The sequence below is a fragment of the Bombyx mandarina genome, chromosome 07, assembly GCF_030267445.1.
Source record: "Bombyx mandarina strain Sakado chromosome 07, ASM3026744v2".
Taxonomy (NCBI): domain Eukaryota; kingdom Metazoa; phylum Arthropoda; class Insecta; order Lepidoptera; family Bombycidae; genus Bombyx; species Bombyx mandarina.
Window position 1 is genome coordinate 9,929,060 of NC_143214.1, and position 17,393 is coordinate 9,946,452.

The 17,393-nt window shown below is 40.7% G+C and overlaps 1 protein-coding gene across 1 annotated transcript; it reads right to left on the reverse strand.

Moving 5' to 3' along the window:
* Window positions 1–3,333: 3,333 nt before the first annotated feature.
* Window positions 3,334–11,419, reverse strand: UGT40B3 (UDP-glycosyltransferase UGT40B3). Its single transcript, XM_089728570.1, has 8 exons — window positions 11,236–11,419; window positions 8,252–8,339; window positions 6,790–6,982; window positions 5,698–5,892; window positions 5,272–5,491; window positions 4,900–5,119; window positions 4,590–4,809; window positions 3,334–3,607 (listed from the first exon to the last, which is right to left on the reverse strand). The coding sequence occupies exons 1-8, from the start codon at window positions 11,380–11,382 to the stop codon at window positions 3,334–3,336; spliced, it is 1,557 nt and encodes a 518-aa protein (XP_089584696.1). The 5' UTR covers window positions 11,383–11,419.
* Window positions 11,420–17,393: the final 5,974 nt, after the last annotated feature.

Sequence of the window (17,393 nt, forward strand, 5' to 3'; positions counted from 1 at the left end):
CTTAAAATTAATAATGAAAATTAGACAGTAAGCAGTATTAATTAACTGTACAAAACTGAACTCCCTTTATACTCAATGGCCGACTTCACTGCATGACACGGAATGACACTGAAAATAAAATGTTTTTTAAAAACTAAAGAGTTTTAAATGATAAAGGTTTTTCTTTACATGAATAAAAAAGGTTCTGCGTTTACTATAGTTAAGTTACATAAGTTAAGACGTTATGCAACAGAATTGCCATCTTTTTTTTTTTTGTTGCTTAGATGGGTGGACGAGCTCACAGTCCACCTGGTGTTAAGTGGTTACTGGAGCCCATAGACATCTACAAAGTCAATGCGCCACCCACCATCAGATATAAGTTCTAAGGTCTCAGTATTTGTTTTTTTTTTATTTATTGCTTAGATGGGTGGACGAAGCTCACAGCCCACCTGGTGTTAAGTGGTTACTGGTACCCATAGACATATACAATGTAAATGCGCCACCCACCTTCAGATATAAGTTCTAAGGTCTCAATATTTGTTTTTATTTTTTATTTATTGCTTAGATGGGTGGACGAGCTCACAGTCCACCTGGTGTTAAGTGGTTACTGGAGCCCATAGACATATACAATGTAAATGCGCCACCCACCTTCAGATATAAGTTCTAAGGTCTCAATATTTGTTTTTATTTTTTATTTATTGCTTAGATGGGTGGACGAGCTCACAGTCCACCTGGTGTTAAGTGGTTACTGGAGCCCATAGACATCTACAACGTCAATGCGCCACCCACCTTGAGATATAAGTTCTAAGGTCTCATGTATAGTTACAGTTACAACGGCTGCCCCACCCTTCAAACCGAAACGCATTACTGATTCACGGCAGAAATAGGCAGGGTGGTGGTACCCACCCGCGCGAACTCACAAGAGGTCCTACCACCAGTAATTACGCAAATTATAATTTTGCGGGTTTCATTTTTATTACACGATGTTATTCCTTCCTTAACATTTGTCAAGTACGTATTTCATTAGAAAAATTGGTACCCGCCTGCGGGATTCGAACACCGGTGCATCGCTACATACGAATGCACCGGACGTCTTATCATTTAGGCCACGACGATTTCAATCTAAAGTTCTAATATTTTTTGTTTTCCTAACTATGCTGATAGCCTTGAGAGGCTGTTTCAGCTTCACCCTAATATGTAGGTGAGCTCACGGGGCTTAAACCGGAAGTGTTGCCAGCACTGTCCCTAGCAAGAGCAGTGCTTGACAGAATCTACCACCGGATCGGAATCGCTACTCACTGGAAAGATCTGGCGAGAAACTCAGTGGGCTGTGTCTATGTAATTTGCTCATCGAGCCCTTCGTCGCGAACGACGTATTCGACGAGGACGGTGACCGTTTCTAATATTTAACTACTAAACGAATACATCAATCAACCAATAGCGTGTATTTTTTCTCGATCTCCCTTTCTCTTGCGCTCTTTCTCACTCTCTTGCTCCATGGCTATGTGCTTTATGCTACGTTCGCTCTTTCTCGTTCACTCTCTGAAGTTACTGTTCCCGTTTTTATTTCTTCCAGGGTTTTCCTCACATCAGCCATTTGGGCCTAAGTTTTCGTAATTCGGCTCTCGTACTGGGAAATATGGTACTCGTGCTGTTGGGCCTACTTTTTCATCTTCGTCAAGACTCTTCCGAATATGTCTTTTAAATCCTTTATTAAGAGCATCTCTTCCTCTTAGTGACGAGCCTGCTCCTTTTGAAATTGGGACTGTTCCTCCAGCTTCGAGCATCTTTTTTTTTTATTGCCTTTGTAGGCAGACGAGCATACGGCCCACCTTATGGTAAGTGGTCACCGTCGCTCATGGACGTCAGCAATGCCAGGGGCAGAGCCAAGCCGCTGCCTAACATAAAGTACTCTCCGCAAGCCTCGTTTGAAGAAGGACATGTCATAGCGCTCGGAAAACACCGTGGAGGGGAGGAGTTCATTCCAAAGCCGGATGGTACGTGGCAAAAAATATCTTTGGAAACGCACTCTCGATGAACGCAGCGGTTCCAGATAATATGTATGAGCCCTGCTCCGATGGCGGGAGGTGCGATGATAAAAAGGAGATGAGGGGATCATCTCGAATAATTCCTCCGAGCATTCCCCATGGACCACAACAGAGCCCCGCTACACACCAGACCACCTGATAGTAAAGCGTTGCCGTGGGTGCTACTGGTACCCCCGACGATCGTTCGGAGATAAAGATCCTCACCGGCTGTGAGACCGGAGAGGACCTATGAGCGCCCCCTCGGAACTGGGTTTCACCAGCCTCTAGTCCCACACCTCTTGCTCGCTTGCTAGTTCCCCCTTTTGGGGACCGCGGTTGCACCCCCTGCAGCCTCTTTCTCTTAGGGGCCTTAATCCCCACCCCCCAACCCATTCAGGGATAGAGATTCATACCAGCTGTAATCCTCTGCCCATCAAAAAAATTGTTAATAATGGCGTGAAGGGGAGAACACTCTAGCGATGAGTGCGGCTTTGCTCTCTCCGCAAGGATAGTTTAGATTAGCTACGCTAAGTTAGGCGCAAACCCTTTGGGAAACCTGAGAGTTCTGCTGTAGTGTTTTGTTAATACTAACGATATGCTACAAAAACACATTTTATAATATAGCACTAAAACTGATTTATAAAATTTGGGTCTCGGGGACGTGATAACGCAGTGATAACATAAACTAACCTAAGTTGAACTATTTAATATTGAAGTTGTTTAACTTGTGAAAAGCTTAGCTTATTACTTTAATGTATAAATACGATAGTGTCAGGAAAGGCAATTTATTAATAAAATCTTTTATTGATTATAAAATATATTTTATTCTTAATTACAATTCTTGAATATCTATGTACATTAGAATTTTGTCTTAGTACATTATTAGTATCTAGATTTAATTATATATCTAATATATAAAATTCTCGTGTCCCGGTGTGCGTTATTGAACTCCTCCGAAACGGCTCGACCGATTTTCGTAAATCTTACCGTTCATATTGGCCAGGGTGGAGAATCAGACAACATCTATTTTTCATCCCCCTAAATGTTAAGGGTGGTCCCCCCGTAAATTTTTATTTTTTAGACAATTTTTTTTGTCTAAATTTTTTGTTTATATTGAAAGATTCCGTTAAGTAAACACGTTTTCAATTTATAATAATAATAAAAACTTACTTTGTAGATAACTAGACAATTCAAACCATTTACAATCTGTAAAATGCAATAGGTAGATCTGAAATCAAGGATATCCAACCATTTATCTAAATATGTATAAAGTATCACTTAGTAATCTGCCGTTCATTTTGAAATATAATTAGTATAAGGTCTAAATCTACAAGTTTTTTTTTCTAATATCTATTTTTTTTTTTAAATACCGAGTCACCATAAATTTGACGAAGAATACAAAACCAAGGAACAACAATAACGACACGAAGATTATATCTAATAACAGCTTCTGGTACAAAGGCACGTGCAGTGCTGGTGAGCGCAGATGAAGAGCTCCTTTAGTCTTGACGACGTGCTCCACCCAGTGGACCAGCTCAGCACCCGGAGTCACCGGACGATCGTGATATATCAACGACAACTCCTTAACTCGATTGCGATATCTAAAAACGTATTTTATTTTCACCTTAAATTCATCACTAGGAAACACAAATAATTTCATTGAATTTTACGATAAGATTGATTTACAATCCAATGTCGTTATGTTATAAATCATTTTGTAGCATGAGTGTGTATTATGTATGTCTGGCGATAACATCTTTATCATGAAAATTCAACTAAGGTTACATAATAATAGTTTATCTATTTTTATTGGCATTCGAGCTGACATACATCTCGGTGACTGTGATCAAGTGATTACATTCACTCTTAGGTGACACCATGGTATAATTATAGTTGAGCCTCTTTTGTAGAAATGACGTAGAGCTCAGGAAACACCTTGGGTGTGTGGCAAAAATGATCTCTGTGAGCTGTAGTTCTAGGATATAAACCGTCATATGCCAATAGCGGGTCTTACGATAAAAGAATATGACGAATCGAAACGGACTAGTGCCGGATTTTCGCCAAGAGATTGATTGTAAATTGATCTTGTTTAAGCACTTGAAGCTTTTATAGTCCAGGAAAATAAAATTTCCGGATGACCACGTTTGGACCATACCACTTTAGAAATCAAGTAAAGTTGAGGTCACGCTAAGTTCCTATTCTGTAAGGTCAAAGGTTCAATAATGCAATTAGCAGCATTACAGGATTTAGTTTTGAATTGAGAGAAGTTGTGCTTTTATATTAGCGTCGAGGGTCGTAGGGTCGATTCCCATACCGGGTATACATTGTGCGATGAACAGGTTTGTTTGGTCTTGTTCTGGGTGTTTATTATTTATTTATGTATATTTAAATATATATAAGTATTTTCATCAGTCTCTGGTACCCACAACCCAGGGAATCCTAAATTAGGGCCGAATCATCGTGCTCGATTTGTTCTTAGTTATTTATTTCATAGTAATTTATATTTTCAACCTACAAGAGGTATATATTTTAATGTAAACCTATTGAACGTAATTTATGAAATAATTATAAAAATACACTTACTTTTGATTGGACAAAACCTCATTTATAGCTGCTTTCAAGTTCTTTGGAGTATCAAAGTTTAGCTTCACCTCTAGTCCAATGCCTTTATGGACAGCCTTCTTGATATTCACGACCTGATCTCCAAACATAGGCATTCCAATAATAGGAACACCAAAATGTAATGTTTCCGTCGTAGACAATAAGCCACCGTGGGTAATGAAGAGAATGCAGTTAGGGTGTGCTAAAATATAGAAATATAAGCTATATAATTGTTCGCTTATGAAAATGAGTTTCATTGTATCGATTTTTGTTCGAGTTTGATCTAGTGTACCTAGTATGCTTTGCTGTGGTGCCCATTTTACGATATGAACGTTGTCAGGAACATTTTGAAATTCTTCTTCGAATTTCCATATAACAGTATATTTTAAACTCCTGAACATTTCAAATAATCCGTTTTTAATTGCTGCAGGCATCGATTTACTTGGAGCCATCGATCCTAGACTGAAATAAATAACGCCGTGCTTCGAATTGTCTAGAATGTTCTTAAAATCCTAAAAGAAAAAATTTGTAAATTTTATTTTATTTTACACGTTTCTAGGAGCAATTCATGGTAGTAGTAGTAGTAGGAGTAGTAGTAGTAGAAGAAGTAGTTTTAGGTCCATTAAATGATATTAATAATGTTGTTTAATCATTTTCTTCCTACCTTGGGCAATGGCTTAGATTGTTCATCTATATGATAACCGCCAATAGCCTTGTAATTTTGTGGCAATTTCAGCGGAGCTCCAGAAGAAACGTGGGAATTTCCCAAAATCAAAGCAGCAGAGTATCTCAATTCCTCCAAGCTAGGCTGAACAAGACCTTTTGCTTTAAATGCAGCAGCAAATCCTTCATTATAAATCTGTCCTTCTATTAAACTCACAAACCTATTTATAAACAAATTGTTAAATACTAAATCAACTTGGTTATAAATTTACTAGCGCAGATCAGGTAGGTTGGCCAAAGTACTAATTGAATAAGGTATTTTTTTAAAACTTGTTTTCATCACAATGAATCAATTATTTAAAAAAAAAAAACAACTGCATTTTAATGCAAAAGTAGTTGCCGTAAATCTCTTGTCTTTTACGCTTACCATTTAATTACTTTTAACGCAATCTCCAACAAAGTGTTTAGTGCTCTTTGGACGAAATTGTATGGCGGTTCTAAAAGCCCTAACATATTTGCTGAATAAGCAGGATGGGGAATCTCGTCTATCAAAGGCAATATCCAGCTATGTGGTTCCATTGAAGAAGACCATATGAGTGGACAGTTGAAAATTACACTGAAGCTGGAAAAAAACTTTCATGTTACATTTTGATATATAAATATCCATGATTACTTTTATAATCCAATATAGAAATATGCCGTTCATCGGTCCGGTCGGTCCATTGCCACCTGCATACGAGTGACTTAGCGATTTTCCATAGGTTGTAGGTCCATTTGGTAGGTGGTGGTCCCACACTGTGCTTGCCAGTATGTGATCTTCATTCGAAGATCTCTCTGTTCCATCGGCCATCTGATATTCGCGCTGTGTTGCTAATCCTACGAGCTACGAGTGAGCAAAATTGTTTTTTCTACGGATCTCTTTCTTTCGGATTCAGTCTCGTAGATTTGCCGTTCACAATATTATATCGACAGATAATTTCATAATATCGTGGGGTGAAGAAAGGTTTAAGTGACATTTTTGCAACTTTATAGGAGAGCTATTTAAAGTTTGAAAACTTCTTCAGCTGTTTTAATGGTGTGAACTTAATTGAAGTTCAGTTAAAAGCACCGAATTATTAATGCTAATACTAAATAAAACGCATCTTTAATTACAAATACAATTACAATACAATTACAAAGATAAATGTCGCGTATTAAGCGAAATGTCGCGTAAACCAAATAGCCTTTTACCCCTCGATATGGTGTTAATGTGTAAAGGCTCTTCAATTTATTTCTGATATGTTGGTACCGATGTGAATATTTTTTTACCTATGTTCCTACTTTTCTAAAAATATATGTTGAAATAATGGGCATAGGTTCAGATTGATACTGGATTTGAAATATCCAAGGACTTTCTTAATTTAAGAAATTATTTTTTTGGTGACTTCGTTTGGTTTCATAATTATCTTTAGCATTCGTCATTACGCGATTGTTTTATATATCAGGTTTTCACTACTAATCCATGATTGTTTCATCTTACCCACTAAAAATTTCGGTTATCATCCATTCTGCAACAACAACATCAAAATGTGTCTGTGGATCTAACATCAGCTGTTGTACTTCCGTATTAGCTATTGTATCATTAGCTGTATAAATAAAAGACTTTGTAATGTTAAACATTTCCATTACTGTAAAACTGTAGTCTATTAGCTTTTCTATGGTCAACGTGGAGTCTGAAATACAAGATTCATCTATAAATATAAAAGTCATTATAATAATATAATATGTTTCGTATAAACTTCGAAACAGGTAAATTTTCAGATCATCTTCAGATTGATTTGGTGAATAATGAATGAGTTTGGTAGCGATCGAATCAAAGTTGAACATCAAACGCCGGAAAGCAAAGCGGGCCGGCATCGATTTGGAATTTGTTACATTTGGGTCTATGCTCATTTTCACTTTTTTTAACATTAGGTTCCGAGGATATGCGATTTGGTATATTTAAAAAATAATTCATATTCGGTAATCGGATTTAGTTTTTCAGGTCTATAGATACATTCAAATGATTACATATATGGATTTTAAGTCTGATCATTACATATTATGACACCCGAAAAGCTCATAGGCTGCCTGTTGCTTTAATAAACTTGAGTCATAAGGGGAATTTCAAATATTGACTATATTACCCATCTGAATTAAAAGCAGGCCTTAAGGAAGCGAAACGTACATAGAATAGTGTAACATTAGCAATGATGATGTTATGTCTTAACGTTTTAATTAATCTCTTGAGCTAAAAATCGAACAGCTGCAACAATTTTCATGTTATAATTTCTTGGAATACTACTCGGGTATAGCAAGTTGTGGTGACCACAGCAATTGCAGAATGCAGTTACTATCCGTTACTATCCGTGGAGTTCGTGCTGCACCGACGATTTAACCTCGTTACTAATAACGTCATGTTGCAGTGATTAATCGAACCTTATCATTGTTTAGTATATTGGCTAGTCATCACGACTTTGCTTTTGCAATAATGTCAGTCACATTCATTGTCAACCCATATACGGTTACTAAGTTGCATACGGATGTATGCGTGCTCTGGGCGAGCTTGTTCAAGGAACCTAACTAGAACTTCATTTAATATTTATTAATTTAAAGAGTGAACAAGTCTGTATGGCATGCTGTTCTTTTTTTTAAATTTTAATGCTTAAATGGGCGAGCTCACTTCCACCTGGTGCTAAGTGGTTACCGGAGCCCATAGACATCAACAATTTAAATACCGCCGCACATTCAAGAATTCATTCAGGAAAGACATCTTCGTCATCAACCCACACTGGTGAGTCTGTTGCATTCATGGATTTCTCAATTATGACAACCTGTAACATTTTTGTACTTCCAGCAGTATCGATTTTCTTTTAATAAATTTAAGCTAGTACACACATCTCGACTCTTATTGACAGTGACAATAAAAACAAAGAAATGAACAAACAAAACTGTATATTTACTAATTTTTTCCTCGAAGTCATGCTGTGAAACTTGGATGATCCGTAAATTGGGAGCCGGATCTCTCGGATATGGCGTTATGTAGGTCACCTGAAATAATGTTTGTAATGTATATATTTTTTTGTTACAGAGATTTTTAGACTAGCCAAAGTGCGGTAAATGTACTTTCTTGGTGATAATGCAGATCTATAAGCCTGCATGGGAAGGTTCTTCCTATACATGCCATATCACTCCGGTTAAGCCGACTATCTTGCCACGGCCCTTATGTCGTTAGTATAGAGAGCGCAGAGGAATGGTCCCAGGACGCTTCCCTGAGGAACCCCGGCCGTAACTGGGCGCACCGACGATTTGGCACCCTTGACCGTGACAAGGAAGGATGTTCCCTCCAGGTACGACTCCAGCAGTCTCACTTAGGCGTGCTGGAAGTCCGCGATCCGCAACAACTTGTAGACCAATCCCGCATGCCAGACACGGTCAAAGGCTTTCTTGATATCGAGAAAGAGTGCAGCCGCGTATTGGCGTGCTTTGGACCGATCCGCCAAGTTGTGCACAACGCGAACCAATTGCAGCGTTGTCGAGTGACCGCTACGAAGCCCGAATTATTCGGGTCTGAGAAGGACACCCTTCTCAGCAGCAGCCGCTCGAACAACTTGCCCACATGCGAAAGCAGGGTGATCGGACGGTAACTGGAGGGGTTTTTCCTATCCTAGCCGGGGTTGGAAAGGTAATGACCTTGCCCAATTTGCAAATTCCCGGGAAGTGCCCTGTGAACAGAATAGAGTAAAACAGCCGTGTCATATAAGACACGATTTTTCGGGGAAGTGGAAGAATGTTAGGCCCTCCCTAATACCGTTCTCACCCGGCGCCTTGCGCCTCTTTATTCGTTTGATGGAGAGGCGAGCCTAACCCGAGAAGCATCGGTTGCCCCTCTCGTCCACTAAAGGACAATCGGGGACAGGCCGATTTGAGAGCTGGCGGCAAAGTCGGTCGAGGGCCACGGAGAGCGGGTTCTCGCGGGCCTCCTCAATCCGCTCCTCCCACATGTAGCCCCTAAAAGAGCTAATCTTCGTCGCCAACTCCGCTTCCAGCTAACTTTGTTTTTTTTTTTATTGCCCTTGTAGGCAGACGAGCATACGGCCCACCTGATGGTGAGTGGTTACCGTCGCTCATGGACTTCAGCAATGCCAGGGGCAGAGCCAAGCCGCTGCCTACCGCTTAATACTCTCCATAAGCCTCGTTTGAAGAAGGACATGTCATAGCGCTCGGGAAACACCGTGGAGGGGAGCTCATTCCATAGCCGGATGGTGCGTGGCAAAAAAGATCTCTGAAAGCGCACTGTGGATGACCGCAGTGGCTCCAGGTAGTATGGATGAACTCTACTCCGGTGGCGGGCGGTGCGGTGGTAAAAACGAGATGCCGGTATCATCTCGAATAATTCCTCAGAGCACTCCCCATAGAACATACGGTACAAAATACAGAGGGAACCGAAAGTCCCTCCGCAGACCCAGAGGTTCCAAACGATCCGATCTCGCGCTTAATCCTGGGGCAACGAGCTGTCACCCAAAGCCTCCTCAAGCCCCTCTTCCGGCGAATGATCGCCTTCAGATTCTGATTCTGAATTCCTGCTCCTTCGCCAGGGCATAACAGTACCACTTAATGGTACCATCTCTGGTAGAGGTCTCCGATAGGTAGGCCTGGACCACCCTGTATTCCTCGGCTGACGACGGCAGGAATCTAAAACCGGCGCTGAAGGCGATCTCTAATGGCAGCCATGTGGCGAGGTCAATTAGGAAGAGCCTCCACCATTATAGGCGGCGCAGTTCCTCCTGGGCGCGACCCTTCGACCTCGGGGGAGGAGCATTTCTATGGGACTGGATTTAGGGCTTGGGAGCAAGGGGCTTAGAAGCGGTTATGGCCGCATAAAACGTGAACACAACTGGGTTGGGAAGTTGGGAAGTTTACGAGCTGAAGGAAAAGGAGGTCGGGTAGACTCGAGGTCCATATACCTAGTGGAGTCTAGGTTGCCCGCCGTGCAGCTTGAGGCTCGAGTAATATCCGCCATAATGGGGGATAAAGCACCATCTCGCAGAAGGAGGCGGCGGAGCGCGTAAGAGATGCACAAGCCCGCCGCCATCCGTCGACGAGCGGGAGCCAGAGAGGCGGTTCATCTTACATGTTGGTTTGGGGACCGGCGAAGGGGGCCTAAAAAGACGACATGCAAGCTGCTCAGCACGCGTTTTACACAAGAGCATTTGGGTGAAGGAAGGCCGGCTATCCTCGACCCACGCTGGTTCTGACCCAGCCGGGTTTTCCGTAAAATAACCCATTCTAACCGGCACCATCTAGGTCCGCTCCAGATAGCCTGCCGATCGAGAGGGCTGGTGGTCAAGGCGCGGACGACTGCCGTCGGCGTCTCGAGGAGAGGGTGATGGGAGAGATGTGCTCCGAACTAAACGCTTCACATCCCCCTCTGCCTTTCCATGGGTTTTGTCTCATACGAGGTTCAGACGTGGGTTTTTGAGCGACAGGAGGTTTCAGTCAGTTCGACTCCGACAAGCCCCGCCCTCCATCCCAGTGGTGGGGCGGAAGTCCGGCGATTTCCTCCTGACCAAAAAAAAAACCCTTCTCTTTCCTACCTGCATGTCTGCCTTTGTAGGCAGACGAGCATACGGCCTGAAATTTAAAAGTCATTTATCTGAAAAAATCATGTTTCAGATAAGACTATGCGATTAAACTGTAGAAGAATATGATAGGTACTTCCCCTATTATGAAAGTCATTATTACGTGCAGTTTACTAATAAGTAATTAAGTAAAGATGTGCTTAGTTAGTATGTCAGGTGAGTTAAACAACAGTCATTTATTTATTTGATGATTAAACTAACAATTATTTAAGAAATGTCTTTAATTAAAATTAACACCAAAATAATCCAAAAAAAAACTATGAAACCGTGTGCCGTTGGCAGAAAGAGTAGAACTGAATACTCACTTCATGTCCTGCTTTGAGGAGATTTCTGACGTAACCCTCTCCGAGAATAGCGTGGCTTTTCGAAGGGAACGGAAACACGAGCAATATCTTATATGCGTCGCAAGCGAGCACACTTAACATCAACAAATAAATCGTTTGAAAATTCATTGTATTTTTGTGTTATGCTACTCACGTTCTTAATACTGTGAATGCTACACGACTACTATAACTATTTGTATCGCTTTCATAATAGCCACGCGACTGTTATCTTTCTTTAAGTCAGATTTAGTAATCTATTATAATAATTAAGTTGACGTAAGTAAGATAGTTTAAAAACATCACATATCTTGAATGAACTACAAAAAAATAAAAATACGCTTTTATAGAAAATCCTACTAAAAAATTGAAAATAAATCTTAATAAATTTGAATTAAAAATAGTATAAGAAAAAAATATTTTATTGTAAGAAAAACCTAATGCTAAAAGCATTAGGTTTTTTTTTATCCTACCTATGCTGATAGCCCTGAGAGGCTATTTCAGCGTAACCTTAACTAGTAGGTGAGCTTATGGGGCTCAAACCTGACGACGTTGCTAACACGCTCTGAGGAATTGTTCGAGATGATACCGGCATCTCGTTTTTACCATCGCACCGCCCGCCACCGGAGTAGAGTTCATCCATACTACCTGGAGCCACTGCGGTCATCCACAGTGCGTTTCCAGAGATATTTTTTACCACGTACCTTCCGGCTATGGAATGAGCTCCCCTCCACGGTGTTTCCCGAGCGCTATGACATGTCCTTCTTCAAACGAGGCTTGTGGAGAGTATTAAGCGGTAGGCAGCGGCTTGGCTCTGCCCCAGGCATTGCTAAAGTCCATGGGCGACGGTAACCACTCACCATCAGGTGGGCCATATGCTCGTCTGCCTACAAGGGCAATAAAAAAAAAACGAACCCTAGCAAGAGCTGTGCTTCGCCGAATCTACGGGAACGCGACCACTGAGAAGATTCGACGAGAAACTCAGTGGGCTGTGTCTGTGGGCTAATTCACTCGTTGAGCCCTTCGTCGCAAGCGACGGGTTCGACGTGGCCGGCGACCGGAGCTTATGGTACCTAAAAGCACCGTTAATGGATCGGGAGGATCCGTAATGACGTGTTTAGGGTGACGTCGACTGTTTACCATTCGGTCTACAGGATCGGGTATGTAATTCCCGGCAGCCACGACAAGAGAGTTTTCATGTCGTGTCGCCTTTTCCACGAGGCACAATGATGCCGACTGTAGGTACTTTCTGACTGAGTCAAGCTCCAGGTCATCATGGATATCCTCGTTCCTTAGAATGCACCGACGGCTATCTTGCAAAAACGGGATTGAATAACTTGAAGGGGTTTCAAGTTGGTGCGGGCTGCGTGAGCGTACACTACGCTTGCATAGTTCATGACGGGACGTATGCAAGTTTTGTAGAGTTGTCACCTTATTTCGAAAGGACAATTTACTTCGCTTAAAAATTATGGGACAAAGTCGTCCTAATATGAAGGCGGCATGGTCGCGTACCGTTTTGATGTGGGTTCGGAATGTTAACCCTCTATCGAGGGTGACGCCTAGATATTTGACCAGCGAGGCCCACGGTATGGGCTGGTGAAAGAGAGTGATGGGGCTAACGGCGGAGGTGTTAACGCGCCTATTAGGGAGTGGGCTGCTCGAAGTAGTATTCGGAGGGCAACCCCTTTTGAAGAGTACTGCTGTGCTTTTCGTGGGGTTGATGTCAATGCGCCACTACCAGAACCTCTGTCACATGTTGGTTACTACGGTCTGGAGTCGCCCATGCAATCCTCTACTCGATATCGAAACGAACGGTTCGACGAAAAGTCTCGTATGATGAGCACGAATCTATCTGGGACTCCCATGTTATACAGTTTGTAAATCAAACCGTTATGCCAGACTTTGTCGAATGCCTTTGCGATATCGAAGAAGAGGGATCTGGTCGGAATTGGTTTCCGCCTACTTAGCCCTATTAAGATGTGCTCCGTGAGGCGGTGCACTTATTGTATGCAGGGGTGTTTGGCGCGGAACCCAAACTGCTCTTTACTTTTCTTTTTGAGATTGTGTGTACTAGCCTAAAGTCATTGAATTAAAATCGATACTGCTGGAAGTAAAAAAAGTTTTACAGGTTGTCATTACTGAGAAATCCATGAATGCAAGACTCAGCAGTGTGAGTTGATGACGAAGATTTATTTCCTGCATGAATACTTGAACGTGTGGCGGTATTTACGTTGTTGATGTCTATGGGCTCCGGTAACCACTTAGCACCAGGTGGACGTGAGCTCGCTCATTTAAACATTAAAATTAAAAAATAGAACAGCATGCCATAAAGACTGGTCTCTCTTTAAATTAATAAATATTAAATTAAGTTCAAGGTAGGTTCCAGCAACAACTAAATTATGGTGATTCGTGTGTTGCGACCGTAGATAGTTGACGTCTTCGTAGTTTTCGTTTCTTTTAAGTTTAAATTTGTTAATTTTAAATTGTGATTTGTCGTTTTCAATTCTTCGGTTGCTCCTTGTTCTTCCTTCACGTTTTTAATGGCTGACTCCGCCTTTTGGGCGATGTAACGGAGATAGAAGCTTGGTAAGATACACCTTAGCTTTCTTTTTGTTGCTGCCTCTCGCTTGTGCTTGCCTGTGAGTACTTTTTCACTTGACACGCGTGTGCGCTTTGAGTGTGTCGAGTCGAAGAAGTCATAAACATTCAAAAAAGTGCTCGGGTGGCCGGACGTAAACTGGCGTTGCTGGGCCTGCGTCTGATCGTCGCCCTGTTGCTCCAACAATTAACTGAACTGACTCGCTAAATTATACATTGCCTTCATATTACTTTGAATCTAAGCTCGTAATTTATAATTTGTTTTCGAGTACGCCTGCTGTAATTAAGTGTTCAATGCTCGTGACAATAAGAAGTTAACCTTGGTGTGTGCGGTGTGTAGAAATTATTATCATGTCGGCTGTGTTTTACATGCAAAAAAGGATTGGACGCCGGACTCAGAATTTAAGTCTACATGGATATGTCTTAATAGTTCGACTAGATCACGTACTGTTAATGATGACACTCCTGTCCGAGGCAATGTGAGATCTCGAGCGCCTGATACATCCGATGTTACGATGAAACCGTTGCGTACTGGATCCAGGGAACGTGAGGAACCTGAATTACAGGTTGTCCCTTTGGAACAGGTCAGGAGTATAGTGCACGCGGAAGTCGAGGAAGCTGTTGCTTGTTTCAGGGACACTATTCTTGAACTCAAGAGTGAAATCTCAACTCTTCGTGATAGTGTCTCCTTCATTAGTGACAAGTATGAAGCCATATCGAAAAGATTTGTTGAGTTTAATGACCATCTGAAAGTTATTCCAATACTCAAAAACGAGCTCAATATATTGGATTCAAGAATGCAATCCATTGATTCTCAACTCAACTTAAAAGAACAGTGGAGCAGGAGATCTAATATAGAAATTCTGGGTGTTCCCGAAAGGAAAGGCGAAATTCTAATAAAATTGGTCTCGAATTGCTGAGAGGGCGGGTTTTGCCTTGAATCCTCCGATTGACGTCGATTTTATTACAAGGGTATCGCCGATGGACAGAAGCAGTAGCAGATCAAAGCCAGTTATTCTTAGATTTGTATCCCGATATAGGAAGGATGACATGTTGGCTAAATTGCGGAGATTGAAGGAATTGAAATCTTCTGATACTGGATTCCCACATGACTCATCTAAGCTTTATTTTAATGACCAAAACACGAAAATTAATAATTTTTTGTTAAAAAACGTAAAAAATTTAGCCAAGGATTTTTTTTACAAATACGTGTGGGTACGTAATTGTGCTATACTGGTGCGAAATGATGTTACTCCGCCAGTCGTGATTGCTTCCCGAGATAATTTAAAAAAAATATTCCAAAATTGATTGGAAACAATCTTTTATGAAATTAGATGTCGACATGGCCGTGGGCAAGTTTCATGAAATTTTAGACAACATTATTTATTATAATATACCTGTGAAGGTCATACGAGGTAACTCCAAATTTCCTTAATTTTCTCTGCTTTAATTAAGTTGATTAAAGAAAAAGGAAAATTTCATAGTAAATGGAAATGTTATGGTCGATTGGCTGACTATTCAAGTTTTCTGTTCTTCGCGAAAGACAAAAAGCCTTAAAAATTCGCTGTTACAATGCATTTATAACTAAATGTGAGGATGATATCTTGAAGTGTATGTAGTAAGCAATTTTGGAGTTTTGTTAAATCCAAGAGGAGGGCTGGGGATTTTCCTAACTATTTGTTCTTAAATAATAGGTGCTCATCTGATGGTTCTGAAATATAAAATTTATTTAATGTTCATATTGGTTCTGCCTTTTTAACTAACGATACACCGTTAGAATCATCGTTCAGTTATACCCTGCCTCTTACGACTTTAACTGTGTTGATATATCTTCATTTTTTATTTCGGTGGGTAAAGTCAAACAATATTTGACAAATCTTGTTATTTCGAAGGGTCGCTCAGTTGTGTTACTCATTGCATCTTCTTTTTAATTTCTCATTATCAACTGGTGTTATGCCCCGTATTTGGAAGCGATCATTCGTCGTGCCAGTTTTTAAGAGTGGTGATAAACATAACAAGCTAACTACAGACCAAATTTAAAAAATTTGTGCCATTCCTAAGATGTTCGGCGGGATGGATGTAATATGCTCTGCGTAAACCCTGTCCCGCCGCCTCAATAGCTCCGACTGGGTTCCCACCCGGTCCAGGGTAGGGCGCCGGCTGTGAGCGGCAGGAGTTTTTAGTGAGGTTCAACTCCCACATACCCGCACGGCGGCTGGGGATCCTACGATTTTCTCCTGTGGAAAAAAAAATCCCTAAGATGTTGGAACGTATAGTTTATGATTTTTTATTTCCATTGATTAGGCCTCATATTATAATATGTCATATTATAATATGCTCTATAGAGCAGCAACATGGTTTTGTAAGCCATAGATCCACTGAGATAAACCTCTGTGAGTTTTTGGATTATGTATTGAACGCCATGGAGGATGGTCATCGGGTTGATGTGGTGTACACGGATTATTCCAAAGCGTTCGATCGAATAAATTTTGATATTTTAATTGAGAAATTGCATGGACTTGGGGTCCGCGATGATTTGCTGCGATGGCTTGAGTCTTACGTTAGAGATCGCAGTCAGGCTGTGACTTTCAATGGTTTTTGTTCTTCGCTTGCACCTGTTCCCTCGGGAGTTCCGCAGGGCTCTCATCTCGGTCCTATGTTATTTAATATCTATGTCAATGACGTTTCAAATGTTTTAGAGAAATCCAAATTCATTATGTACGCCGATGACAAAGAAGTATATAAAGTTATAAAGTCCTTTAATGACTGTTTGGAATTACGAGATGATTTGAACAATTTATTTGTTTACTGTCAAAATAACTTACAATTAATACTAACAAGTTTACTATTATCACATTCTTACGTGGTAGATCGAATATCTTGCATGACTATTCTATTACTGTTCAAACTTTGGTACGCACCACAGTTGTCCGTGATTTGGGTATTTATTTGGCTTCCAGTTTGATTTTTATGTTCATGTTAATGAAATAGTAAATAAGGCTCAAATGTTAGGCTTCATACTTAGAGTTGGTAATTCTGTTGTACAACAGTTTTGTACGATCTATATTGGAATACGGCTCCGTCGCCTGGAACCCCTAATATAATATTTATATTGAGCGACTGGAAAGAGTCCAAAAAAAGTTTTTTAAACATATTTTATACCCTTGTCGTCGCTTTAACTCACCAGAATCGACATATTTTGTCTCTCTAGTCTATTGTAGGCTACTGAGGGATCAAATTAATAAATTAATATATAATGAGATTGATACTACCTATCTTATTTCCAAAATTTAAAGGTAGTCGTATTTCCGCGCGTTCTAAACAGATCTTCCACATTTCCACGGCTCGAACGAAATATGCTTCTAACTCTTTTGTCCGTAGATCTTTTAGGTTGTATGATGCTAACTTCTCTAATGCTGACTTCTCTAATCTTTTGCTTTTCACTTGTAGCATATAGGAAAGCTATTTTCAAATATTTATATGGTGATTTAGTCCGATGAGTATTATATATAGTCTTATAGTGTAAGTTGATGTATGTTGACAAA

Excerpts from the sequence above, each read along its gene's own strand:
- UGT40B3 (XM_089728570.1), bottom strand. The coding sequence starts at position 11,382 with ATGAATTTTCAAACGATTTATTTGTTGATGTTAAGTGTGCTCGCTTGC. Across the intron at positions 8,340-11,235 it reads TCCTCAAAGCAGGACATGAA|GTGACCTACATAACGCCATA; the intron begins GTGAGTATTCAG and ends ACATTATTTCAG. Across the intron at positions 5,492-5,697 it reads GCGTTAAAAGTAATTAAATG|GTTTGTGAGTTTAATAGAAG; the intron begins GTAAGCGTAAAA and ends GTTTATAAATAG.